The sequence below is a fragment of the Miscanthus floridulus genome, chromosome 12 (genome assembly GCF_019320115.1).
Source record: "Miscanthus floridulus cultivar M001 chromosome 12, ASM1932011v1, whole genome shotgun sequence".
In the NCBI taxonomy this organism is placed as follows: domain Eukaryota; kingdom Viridiplantae; phylum Streptophyta; class Magnoliopsida; order Poales; family Poaceae; genus Miscanthus; species Miscanthus floridulus.
In genome coordinates this window covers 53,171,902-53,183,802 of record NC_089591.1, presented here as the reverse complement: position 1 = coordinate 53,183,802, position 11,901 = coordinate 53,171,902, and the positions used below count along the sequence as shown (strand labels likewise).

The 11,901-nt window shown below is 48.3% G+C and overlaps 1 protein-coding gene across 1 annotated transcript; it reads left to right on the top strand.

Annotated features, from left to right (window-relative positions):
- Positions 1-2,033: 2,033 nt before the first annotated feature.
- On the top strand, positions 2,034-4,056 carry LOC136497965 (protein JINGUBANG-like). Its single transcript, XM_066493874.1, has one exon. The coding sequence runs from the start codon at positions 2,428-2,430 to the stop codon at positions 3,850-3,852; it is 1,425 nt and encodes a 474-aa protein (XP_066349971.1). The 5' UTR covers positions 2,034-2,427; the 3' UTR covers positions 3,853-4,056.
- The last annotated feature ends 7,845 nt before the right edge of the window (positions 4,057-11,901 follow it).

Below are 11,901 nucleotides of genomic sequence, written 5' to 3'. Positions count from 1 at the left end.
GACATATTTTTATTTTTAATATAAATTTTTATTTTATTTTCTCATATTGCCTTTCGTTTGGCCGAGCAGCGCCGTCCTTGCTCGATGGCCTGCGGACGAGCGACGGGCAGGTTGCGGATCCGCAGCGGTCGGCCTGCGGACGTGCTGCCGGCGACGCTCCATTCTCCTGACGGGTGGCGGCGGCGTGGCTTTCTCCGAGAAAAGGCGCCCGTGAAATTTGGATAGTGTGAAGAGATAAAGGGCAAGATGGTCATTCCACGTGGCTGGATTTGTGAAAGGGATAAAAATAAATTAAAAATAACAAAACGGCAGGATAACAATCAAAGTTGCACTCTTATTCTTGGCAAATTGGCGTATCTAATGGTCAGGATGCCAACTTGGAGAAGCCTAATATTTGCACCGGCAAAATCGGCAACAATCTCAATTTTCAGAGAATACATTGGGCTTTGAAAAGCAAGCTCATTTAAAAAATGAAAAAAGAAAGTAGGGTGTGACAGAGGAAGTATAGACCAGGGGGATATACATAGATAACACATATTCTTTGCCGCTTCTCCACTCAAACAACATGGCGCCATGATATTCCTTGCACCCTCACAGCGCCATTCCAGGCCGGCCGGATTGCTTGACAAGTTGACTAATTTCTTTGCACACGCCGAACATTTTGAGATCCGAGCTGAATGCATAGGCTAATACTAAACCTAACATGTAATTGTATTCTAGGGCTGCGGCTACAGAGCTCGTGGCGGGGGACCAAGAGCAAGAGGGTGCAAAGCAGCACTCAGGCCTTGCCTGCCCAAATTAAAACATGTTAAATTTGCTTGCCTAAGAAAGATTAAGTGGAGCGCTCCGATCGTATAGTAGTTGGGGAACACGCAGAGATTGGGCCATGATCCTCACATCTGCCTTTTCTGAGACGTGCTGTGAGAGAGCTAGCTACATCATATTCACTCACTCACCATGTTTTATCTGAGTTTTGTCGCTGTCTTCTTCGCTTTTTCTCCCATTATTACATATATACATGCATGTTGGAGGCTAATAATCTTTCCCTAATCCAACGCTTTTGGGCAGAACGTGCTGGGATTGGATCATTCAAAGAAAGCCTTTTTCTGGAACGTGTAAGTACTGTGTTATGGGTGGCACGCGTCATATAGCTCTTGGTGGAACAGCTGAATGGCTGTCGTAATGCTTGTTTTTTACTCTCGTTTCAGGACACTGGCTAGTTTTTGCAGCAGGACGCAACACTACACTGCAATCTTGTCTTTGTTCGAATCGTAAGCGCGGAGAGTTTGTCCTAAAAACCAGTATTCTTTTTCCGAGAAAGTTTGTCTCTAAACCTCCACCATTTTGGGGGGCCTCGCTTTGCAAGATTTTATTCTCCAAATCTGTTGTTGTTAGCTTTTATCTAAACATGCTGGATCATAACGGTGCTTTTTTTTATGGAACACTAGTTATTATTTAGTTTTGCACTTTCACGGCAAATATTTTACTACTGCTACATATACTACTTGCGGAGCATTAGCTTAGTGCTTCTTCCATGATCCATACATGACTGAATTGGTGTTGCATATATCGCTGCTGACGGCTGACCCAATCCCATGCATTGAGCTGCAAGCGGATCAAAATTCAAAATGCAGAAATACTCCCAAGAGGCCAAGACAGGTGCTGCTGAAAAAAAGAAGGAAACACAGAGCAGAAATGTCTCGGCCACGCGTTAGAATTGCGACTAGTTAGCTAGACATGATTGCTCAAGTACCGAGGATCTACAAACTTTCACCGTTTTAAGCGGGAGATGATTGTTCAAACCGCCGACCGGGAACGTGATTGTTTATTGACATCCCCTTTGAAATGTGAAATTCAATTACTGGAAAACTTGTTTGCAAAGCACAGATTCACAGTGATTTTTGCTGTCACAGCCCAGGAAATCGTTGCTGTCACAGGCTGGTTATTGCGAGAGAAAAACACTGTTTATTAGTTGAAATAGTACTGCTCATGAGCGAACAGGGCCTCTGCCTCGACCCGACAGTGCACCAACACCTGGGTCCACCCGTTCATCACATCGCGCATTGACACGGCAGCGACTCACAGCCAGCGCCTTCGCCGTCGCCGTCGCCGTCACCGTCACCGTGACCGTGACCGTCACCCGCTCCGGACACCCGCCTCCAGCCTCCGACACCTTGTCCCGACCACGGGTCACATCAGGTCGATCTGGACCGTCCAAGGTTTCCTCACACGCGTGCTGCCGCGGCCCGGGCCGTCGGATGCCCGGTCCCGGGGCACCCGCGCCTTGTACAAATAGACTCGCGTTGCCGTCGAGGAGCCGCGGCTGACCAGCCATTCACTCATTCGACTCGACTCGAGCTGTCAGCTGTGCCTGCCGCGGCCAGAGTGGTACACTAACCCACAAAGTGGTAACCCGTCACGCTCCAAATGCAGCTTCTTCCGCGCCTCTGCATGGCCACCGGCACCGGCGGCGACGGAGAAGGGAGGAGGAACGGCAACAGCAGCGGTAACAGCAGCAAGCTAGCCACCGCGGTGTCGTCGTCCACCTCGTCGACCGTCTCCACGTCGTCCGCCGCGGCGGCGGCCGTGTCGGAGGCGTCGTCGTCCTCGACGTCCCTCCCGTCGCTCCCTTCGCTCTCTTCAGCGACGAGCGCCAGCCTCGCCGCGTTCTTCGCCCACGTCACCACGCTCCTCCCTCTGTCCGCGTCGTCAGCTGCCGTCGTCGCGGCGGCGGCGGCGGGGGAGTCCCTGCACGGCGGCCTCGTCGTCGTGGCGCGGCCGGCGTGCGTGGCGCTCCACGACCTGTCGACGCTGGAGGCGACCTCCACCTCCGACGCCGCGGACGCCGCCGCGGCGGCGGGCTCGGTCAAGTGCGTGGCGCACCTCCACGGCGGCAGCGGCGGCGCGGCGGCCGCCGCAGCCGTGACGGGCCACCAGGACGGGCGGCTGCGCCTGTGGCGGGTGTCCTCGCGGTCGCCCGCCAGGCTGCGCCTCGCCGCGGCGCTGCCCACGGTATCCGATCGCCTCCGCCGGTTCCCCGTGCCGTCCAACCACGTGACCGTCCGGCGCCACCACCGCCGGCTCTGGATCGAGCACGCCGACGCCGTGTCGGGCGTCGCGGCGTCGGCCGACGGTCGCCTCCTCTTCTCCGTGTCCTGGGACAAGACGCTCAAGGTGTGGGCGCTGCCGTCGCTCCGGTGCCTGCAGTCGCTGCCGGCGCACGACGACGCCGTGAACGCCGTCGCCGTGGCGCCCGACGGCACCGTGTACACGGCCTCCGCCGACAAGCGCGTCCGCGTGTGGGCGCCCGGCCGCCCCGACAACAAGCCGCCGTCCCGCCGCGGCGCGCGCGGCGGCAAGAAGCAGCAGCAGCAGCAGTCCGGCGTCTACCACCTGGTCGCCACGCTGTCCCGCCACACGGCGGCGGTGAACGCGCTGGCCGTCGGGTGCGGCGGCCAGGCGCTCTACTCGGGCGGCAACGACCGGTGCGTCCTGGTGTGGGAGCGGGAGGACAGCGCCAGCCACATGGTCGCGGTCGGGGCCCTCAGGGGCCACCGCAGGGCCGTGCTTTCCATCGCGTGCGCGCCGGGCGGGCTGGTCGTCAGCGGGTCCGCGGACCAGACGGTGCGGGCCTGGCGCCGCGCCGCGGACGGTAGGGGCTACGCGTGCGTCGCCGTGATCGACGGCCACGACGCCGCCGTCAGGTCCGTCGCGGCGGCGCCTCTGCCGCCGATCCAGAAGCAGTCCCGCGCAGGTGGCGACGATGCGGACGGCGGCGAGGAGTGGAGGGTGTGCAGCGCGAGCTTTGACGGCGAGGTGCGGGTGTGGTCGCTGCGTGTGTCGGGTTTGTAGTCGGTACGATTTGGCGCGATCTTTTGACGTAGGGCAGCAGTGTATTTTTTTTCCTTACTACACTGTCACTATACACCAAGTTTTGGTTTGGCTTTTGAATACGGCACGCCGTCGTATTGTACGTTTGTGTAGATACAGAAGAGAGTGTTGGGTGTCTAGCTACGTTAATTTTTATGTTCTTGCAAATTTGTTGAGAAAATTCTACATTTTTTTCACCTGTGGTTTACCGTTTACTACCTTTCGTAAATTTTTACCGCTTCTGATAATTGTTTATCGACAAAAGTGGGCAAGACAGCAGGAAAAACATCCCGGTTGCTTGTGTTAGGTTGATGTTCCGCTGTGGATCGTTCCTTTTCAAAAGCAAACTGCCGTCTTAGTCAGTCAAAGGCAAACTAGCTGTGGCCTGTGTGGAGTGGGCACGCAAACGCGCAACGCATGAAGGCTTGAAGATGTGAGCCTGCACTGTAAAACGGCCTTGCCTATCGCTGGGGAGCTGGATCATCTCGGCCTGCAGCTGCAGGTGAGGTGAAGTCGTTCTCACGCCAGTGGTAGTGGCGTGGCTGATTGGGGTGGACGTGAGCATATCAGCTGACGATCTAGCGGCTATAGCCGTCTACTCTGCTGGGCTTGACTACGATAACAAGATTCTGTCACCTTTCGCAACGAGCTAATCGTCCATGCCATGCTTCGCATTATGGTTCGCCGTTCGGCTTCAATTTCGCCTCCAGCGCTACTGCTTCTCCAGCACCAAATCAAACCTTTCGGCATCATCCGCGTATGCAACAGGCGACCTCTGCTGCATCTCTGTCAGTGTCAACTAGCAAGATAGGTTGCCTACGCGTATAGCGCTAGTACGTACCCAGCTTATTTTTTGTAATAAACAGTCTTGTAAGAAAACAAACAATAAGGAGCTGCGTACGTGTGGATCCAAAGTGGTTCTACGATTTTTCATGGGCTAGTGTATGTCGAGGTATCGGTTTCCAACTCGGCATAGCTCCAGTGCATGCATGTAATACCTATCTTTGAAAGGCGTGAGTTTTTAACTTCATTTATAGTTATACATATGGTGACCAAACTAATTTCTTTTAACTTCGAATTTAAATCTATAATTAAGTTTAGGGATAATTAATTCAAAAACAAGGATTACATGAGTTGATATAATTACCCTAAGGGGCTGTTTGGATCCCTCGTTTTACTGGAATTGAAATCTACTTATTGGATTAGACTATTTTACTTGGAATTTGGCATTCCACGATATAACACCCTTAGTGTTACACCCTAAATTATTTACTAAAACATGTCATGAGCATTATATTTATGTGTTAATGCATGTGATAAAGTGTGTAGATCAATTTCTTGTAACTTAAAATGATCAATAAAATGTTAAACGAAAGTTGATTCAATAGTTCAGGTATATCAAGTAGGGTTTAAAACCAATTTTTATTAAGCAAAAATACTATAGAACATGTACGTGACACTTCAATGAAGTTTGAAATGTGAACTTTATAGATGACAATGAAATACTTTGTATTGAAAAAGAATATTGCTAAGTAATATTTTCAGTAGCTTAGAAATGCAATCTGAAATTAAGATTAGCTCAAACACTTAGAAAATTTCTAAGCTTGTCGACAGGTAGACGTATGTTTAGCAATTTATTTGGAGAGATTGGGTTGAGGAGTGGTGTAGTGCTATGATTCGATTTAGTAGTTTCATATGCCATCTTGAGTGTAGTGAAGCCGGTTTAGGTTTAGGAGCAACGGTTTAGTCGTGATCAGCGCTTTAAAATTCGTATACATCACAGCTTTGTGCTGTCTGGCGCCGTGCTCGTGGTCACCATGCGTGGCCGCGCATCGGCTGGCCGTGGCCGCTGTGGCCTTACCGCGGCTTGGCCACTCTGGCCGCACCGCTAGGCCACCGGTCCGCTCTGTGCCCGACTGCCCCTGCCACCATGGGCTGCTGCTGGTGTTGTTGCTGCCTCCGCACCCGCGGCGCGACGACGCCGCTGCCGCTGTCACCACCGTCGCATCACCACGCGGCATGCCTGCCGCTGCGCTGCGCCGCTGGCCCGCCTTAACACTACGCGCACGTGGCTGTGTCGCCTCGCCTTGCCATTGATGGCACTACGGCGCGCGGGCCACGCCGGTCACGAGCGTGCGTGTCTATCGTCTAGTGCCTGGCCGCAGGCTACGCCGGTCGCGCCAACCACGTCCCGCCAAGGCACGCCCTTGCCAAGTCGCTGGCTGCCACTCCCCCACCGCTCCCTCGCTCTATCTCTCTGTTCTCTCTCAGCTGCCGCCGTCGGGCCGTGCCATTAAATTCCTCAGGGAGAGATCATATCAAATCGATTCATCGCGTTGTTGGCTCTGTCGCACAGCTGCCTAGCTACCCATCTCCGCCCCGCCTTGAATGGAGCCCGATCGAGCTCCAATTTTGGAGTTTCTCCGCCACCGTGCCGATAAGGCCACGTCCGACCGTGGGTGTAGGAAACTCTCCCATCGTCCCTCCCGAACCAATTCATCTGCACCGCTAGCATCGCCTTGACTCCCTATCCACCTTACGCGCCTTAGTCGAACCGCTATCGTCTCCCCTTTGTCGCTGACGCGACCGTGCCACCGTAGCGCGCCGCCGCATGGCTCGCCCGTGCGTGGCCAGCCTTCCTCCGTCATCTTCCGCCCCAATTGTCACCTCGGCCTGGCCCATGGTAGCCTTCTAACGCTCATGCCCTAATCAATTAGGCCTGTAGCTACCCTAGCCCACCGAAACAGTGGCGCCGCCGTCGTGGTTGGCCGCGCGCCGCTGTAGCCTTCCCTAGCTAGTCGTGTCACCCTGCACCGCCTCTTAGCGTAGCCGCTCGGGTCAGAGATGGTGATTGACCCGTTAGCTCGGCCCGCGCAAGTCCTAGGTGGCTGGCGTAGGCGCTTAGTGCCGCCGCTCGCCGCGCCACCGTGGACTGAGTCATCGGGGGTGCGCATGGGTGAATTAGGAAAAGGCTAGGGAGTTAAGTGAGAAGTTATGAGAGAGGAGAAAATAGTGTTAGTACTTAGTTGTAATTCGGGAGAAGTGTGAGGTCTATTTTGTAAAAACATCAGTGTGCGGGGGGTTTTCCCGTCGCGGGCCGTCTTCGTGTGGGCCGGCGCTGTGTGGGCCGTGCGTGTGGGCCGCGTGGGAGACTTTGTTTTTCTTTTTCATAAGGAATTAGAAATAGTTTTCTAATATAATTTTTGAGCTGATCTTTGGTAAATCATATAAAATCATGTAGGTGTCCAAAAATTGTGAAACAAATTTTGTTAAGTTCTTAAAATTGTGCTCTATCCGTTAGTGTACTTAGTTCATATATATACATGTTGATACTAGAAGCTATTAAATCATTTGAAAATATTTAATATTGTTAGGAGAATTATTGTAGGATTTTTTGTGGTAAATTGATGATAGTTTTAGCCCTAAAAATTTTATAGCAGCATCGTGGTATTATTATGTGCTCACTGTAATTTTTGTAGCTTTAGAATAGACTAAACAAAAGGGTAGTTAAATGCTCTTTGTTTCAAATATACATTAAATCATTAGTAGAAATAAAGATATATCCTTCATTTGTAAAGCTAGGTGTTTGTTAGTTGAATCCAACACTTTGCTTGGTAAAGATGATAGTTAGCTTAGTGCCTTAGTTATTAGAGCTAGTTTAGTAGCTTAGTATGTGTATTCTTATTTTAAGAGTTGCTACTGCATAAATGCTAAGTGTTGCATCATCATCGCATGCATGTAGAGAAAGAGTTAGTGGAGTTCGTGACCACCGCAGAGCAAGAGTACGAGGAGATGATCGAGAGTACGAGGAGGAAGCCTCGGAGCCACCAACGACTGACATAGCTGACAATCTGCCTGCCCAAGGCAAGACCCAGTGCATAACCCTTATTTTGAATAATCACTGGATATATATATATATATATATATATATATATATATATATATATATATATATATATATATATGTGATGTGCATTTACGTTACATGATTTATATTGAAACTACATGTATAGATAAACCTACCTATGAGTCCTACTAGCATAGGTCAAGTAGCTGCTATGCTTAGGCTATCGATAGCGTAAGTAACCTGCCATTACTCACAATAGGTGATTATTATTATTACTCTCATGATAAAATGGTGAAAGAAAATGGAGACCGGGCAGGGATATGGTACAGGTATTGATGGGTATAATAGGTTGTGTCCCGCGGTCAACGGGGCATAGCTTGGTTACACTATTTTTCCTGTTCATGTCAGTTAAGGACCGTCCGTTGTTGTGGATGGTAGTCAGGTCATAGACTTATTATCCTAAGCACATACTTGCTTATGGGAGCGGGAAGGCTCATTGCTCTCTTATCATGGGTTCCGGCTCTTTTCGGATCGACTGATTGGAGGCGGGGATGGTAGAGATCTAAGCACCACACTGAGTTTGGGACTCAGGAGTGGAGGCTTGGAGTCTAACTTTGGATGGGGATCTAGACCCCTTGATAGAACAATGGTGGGTTGGTCTTGCTTGTGCCTAGGATACAAGCTGGCCGTGTGTTTCGAGGTACCCAGTTGGGATACATTGGTTCATGAATCGCCGTGTGATACTATACGACTTGGCTATGGTCTAGCACCGTAGTAAGAACTGGAAGATGAAAGGGGATGAATAGATCTGATTGCTCAACTCTTGCTTAAAAGTAGAACATGTGCTTACATAGAATGGTTAGCTAATGAACTAATCATGACTGCCAATAAAACACATACATAAGAATTCACTACTAGTAATGCTTTTCGTAAAAATAAAACCCAATAAACCATAAAGCTTGTCATATCCTTTGGAGTCAGGAAATTATTCCTACTAGTCGGTTAAGTCTTGCGAGTACATTATGTACTCAGGGTTTATTTACCCCTGTTGCAGGTGCAGCTTGAGGAATGGTTGTTGTGTGGAGGATTCTTCTGGTGGGTACAGATAGATCCTTGTATCTTATCATTAGATGTTTATTTTAATTCTACTGTTTAAATTTCGCACTCTAAACTTGGTATTGTAATAATGTATTTATGAGAACTCTTGTTGTATGAAATGAACTAAGTATTGTAAACCCGTTCTCATTATTGGATTCTGGATGAAAAACGTGGAATGTTCGAGTTCTTCCTTGGGGTGTGCTCGACGGAACTGTCCGATGTAGCCAACTTTCGGGGTGCTTAGTGTCTAGCGGAAGACGAGCGTCTCCGAAGGTGTGTTATTTCGAGCGGTTCTGCCACACACAACTTTTCCAAGCTTACAAATAAGCTTATCTCAAATTCATAAGGTGGGAGATGGAAATGGATTCTATAGATCATTATGCTATATTTCTACTCTTCAACTTATAGCGCACTCTTCAACCCGCTTCCCTATAATAGAAATGCAACATATAAAGTATGTCTCTTGTATGGCTAACAATAATATACAAATATATTCCATATACAATTATATTAGCTTAATTAATCTATGACTAAATTATAATTATTAGAATGAATTCAATTCCAAGGATCCAAACGGGCCCTAAAATTTATTCCTCCAATAATAGTTTGATTGCTTTCTGATTGTGATTCTGTTAACTTGTGATTGTAATTCTTTATGAACTTTATAATTACTCTAAATTTATTTATCTCAATGTCTTTTGCATCTTTACTTGACTTGAAGATGAGTTTGTTTAGTACAAGAGCTTCAAGTTTATAGTGGCTATATATGATAATATTGCTTCACTACATTGGACTACATGTATTGGTCTTCTTTTGTATAGACGGAACACTATTTAATTAAGAAGATCATTTTTTTTAAAGTAAGAAGATCACAATCACAAATTTTTTTAAGAAGATCACTTGTATATATGTGGACAAAAAAATATTTAAACGTAGGCGGTATACGCGTGGCATAATTTTTTCTTTAAATTTAGATCGTTAGATAGTCTATATTTGTTTTTTCTGATTATTAGTTTCATAGTTTACAAGCTAAGGCCTTTCAGCAAACGTGAGCTTATTTTAAAATACTTGTATATCGTATAGATATAATAGGTTGATTCTACGTTTGTTAACGCGACATTTCCGTAAGATGGCGCCGTTAGGCTTTGGCAAGTTCTTCAGGTTAAGCATCTCCATTGTCAGCATTTGTACCGAGGATCATTGTTAATGTTATCCTTTTGTGTGTTGTCCACTGGCGCGGTTAACCAAAGAAACAAGCTGCGTATCTGCTGCAGATATTTTCGCAGGAGCTGATGACTGCATGATGAGGTGGATGACAACTGAGTTGACACATGTACGCACCTGCTATTTGAAAACAGCAACCATGCAGATTTGTGGCACATCAGCGATATACCAATCTTTATGTCACGCTATAACTAGACGCTACGCCATGTTGTAGACAGGGTATTATTTTAGAGCCCCTATATTTATACATGTTAGAAAAAGTATAAGTAAATGTTAGAAACCACTCCGTTCGTTCTAATTTATAAGTTATTTTAGTTTTTTTTATACATAGTTTTTTCCGGTACACTTTTTTTGTATGTAGATTTTGATGTAGAGAGTGGAAGTAGTATCATGTCAGTCTGGAACTTCTGATCTCAAAATTAACAGGTATATGCCACTTAAACTTTAGTCACGTGAATTTAGTCTAGTCATTTTGGAGCCAAACACTATGATTAAAAGGAACTAAAAGACCTTTAGTCATCTGTTACGTAGATTTTAACGTAGAGAGTGGGAGTAGTATCATGTCAGTCTGGAACTCCTAATCTCAAAATTAATAGGCATATGCCTCATAAACTTTAGTCACCTAAATCTCTTTTAGTCACTTTAGAGCCAAACAATATGACTAAAAGGGACTAGAAGACCTTTAGTCATCTAGTCACCAAATTGTGACTACAAGCAACTAAAAGGCCAAAAGTACCGGGGCTGCCCCTCATCAATGCACTCTAGGTCCCCCTGTACCTCTGCTCGTGGACCGCACCGACACCCGCGCGCCGCACCGACGCCCATGCGCGGCTCGGGGATGCCGCCGGTGGGCTCGCCGACTGCGGCGCCGCGCGACGAGGTGGAGGGATGAGTGCGGCGGAGGCGAGCGCGGATGGAGGGGAGGCCACCGGGGTCGCCGCGTGGGAGGGAGCCGCCGGAGTAGGGTAGCTGGCTAGGGTTGCCAGATCTAGAGGCCGCCGGGGTGGGGAGGCCACCGGCCACCATGGCCGTCGTCGGGGTGGGGGAGACTGCCATGGCTGCGCGTCGAGGTGGAGGAGGGAGGGCGTCGAACTTGGGGGAGGAAGCGCCCGCCGTGGGAGAGGTAGCCGACGGGGTGGGTGTGCTCGCCACTGGGCTAGGGTGGGGGACGGAGCCGCTCGGGTGAGTCGCGGGATCGGGGTGGAAGAGGGGAAGAAGAAGATAAAAGGGTATTTTGGTGTTTGTACAGTAGCTTTAATGCCCTAGTTGTGTTTATTTCCCCTCCTAAACTTTAGCCCCTGTCACATTGAATGTTTGGACACATGTATGGTGTATTAAATATAGACTAATTACGAAACTAAATGCACAGATTGACACTAATTTGTCAGACGAATTTTTTAATCCTAATTAGTCCATGATTTGACAATGTGGTGCTATAGTAAACATGTGCTAATGACGGATTAATTATGCTTAATAAATTCGTCTCGTGGATTACCGAGGACTTGTGTAATTTGTTTTATTATTACTATCCGAACACTCAATGTGACTGAAATGACCTTGGATGCCGTCTAGAGGGGGGTGAATAGGCGTTTCTGAAAATTAACACCTTTAAATGCGAAAACAATTAGAAAAGATGGAAACTCCAAATTAAGAGTAATACCACCCCCAAAAGTTAGCCACAAAGTAAACAAGGTATAAAGAATATATCTAGAAGCTACAACCCTGCAACACAAAGTTAGAATAGAGAATAAATATTTTTCAGCACAGGTAGGAAAATACCAGACATGTCCGATATACACGATTTCTGCAGAGCAACCCCAAACTTGCTCCTTTTGATTTCTATCTTCAAGCCAAACTACATG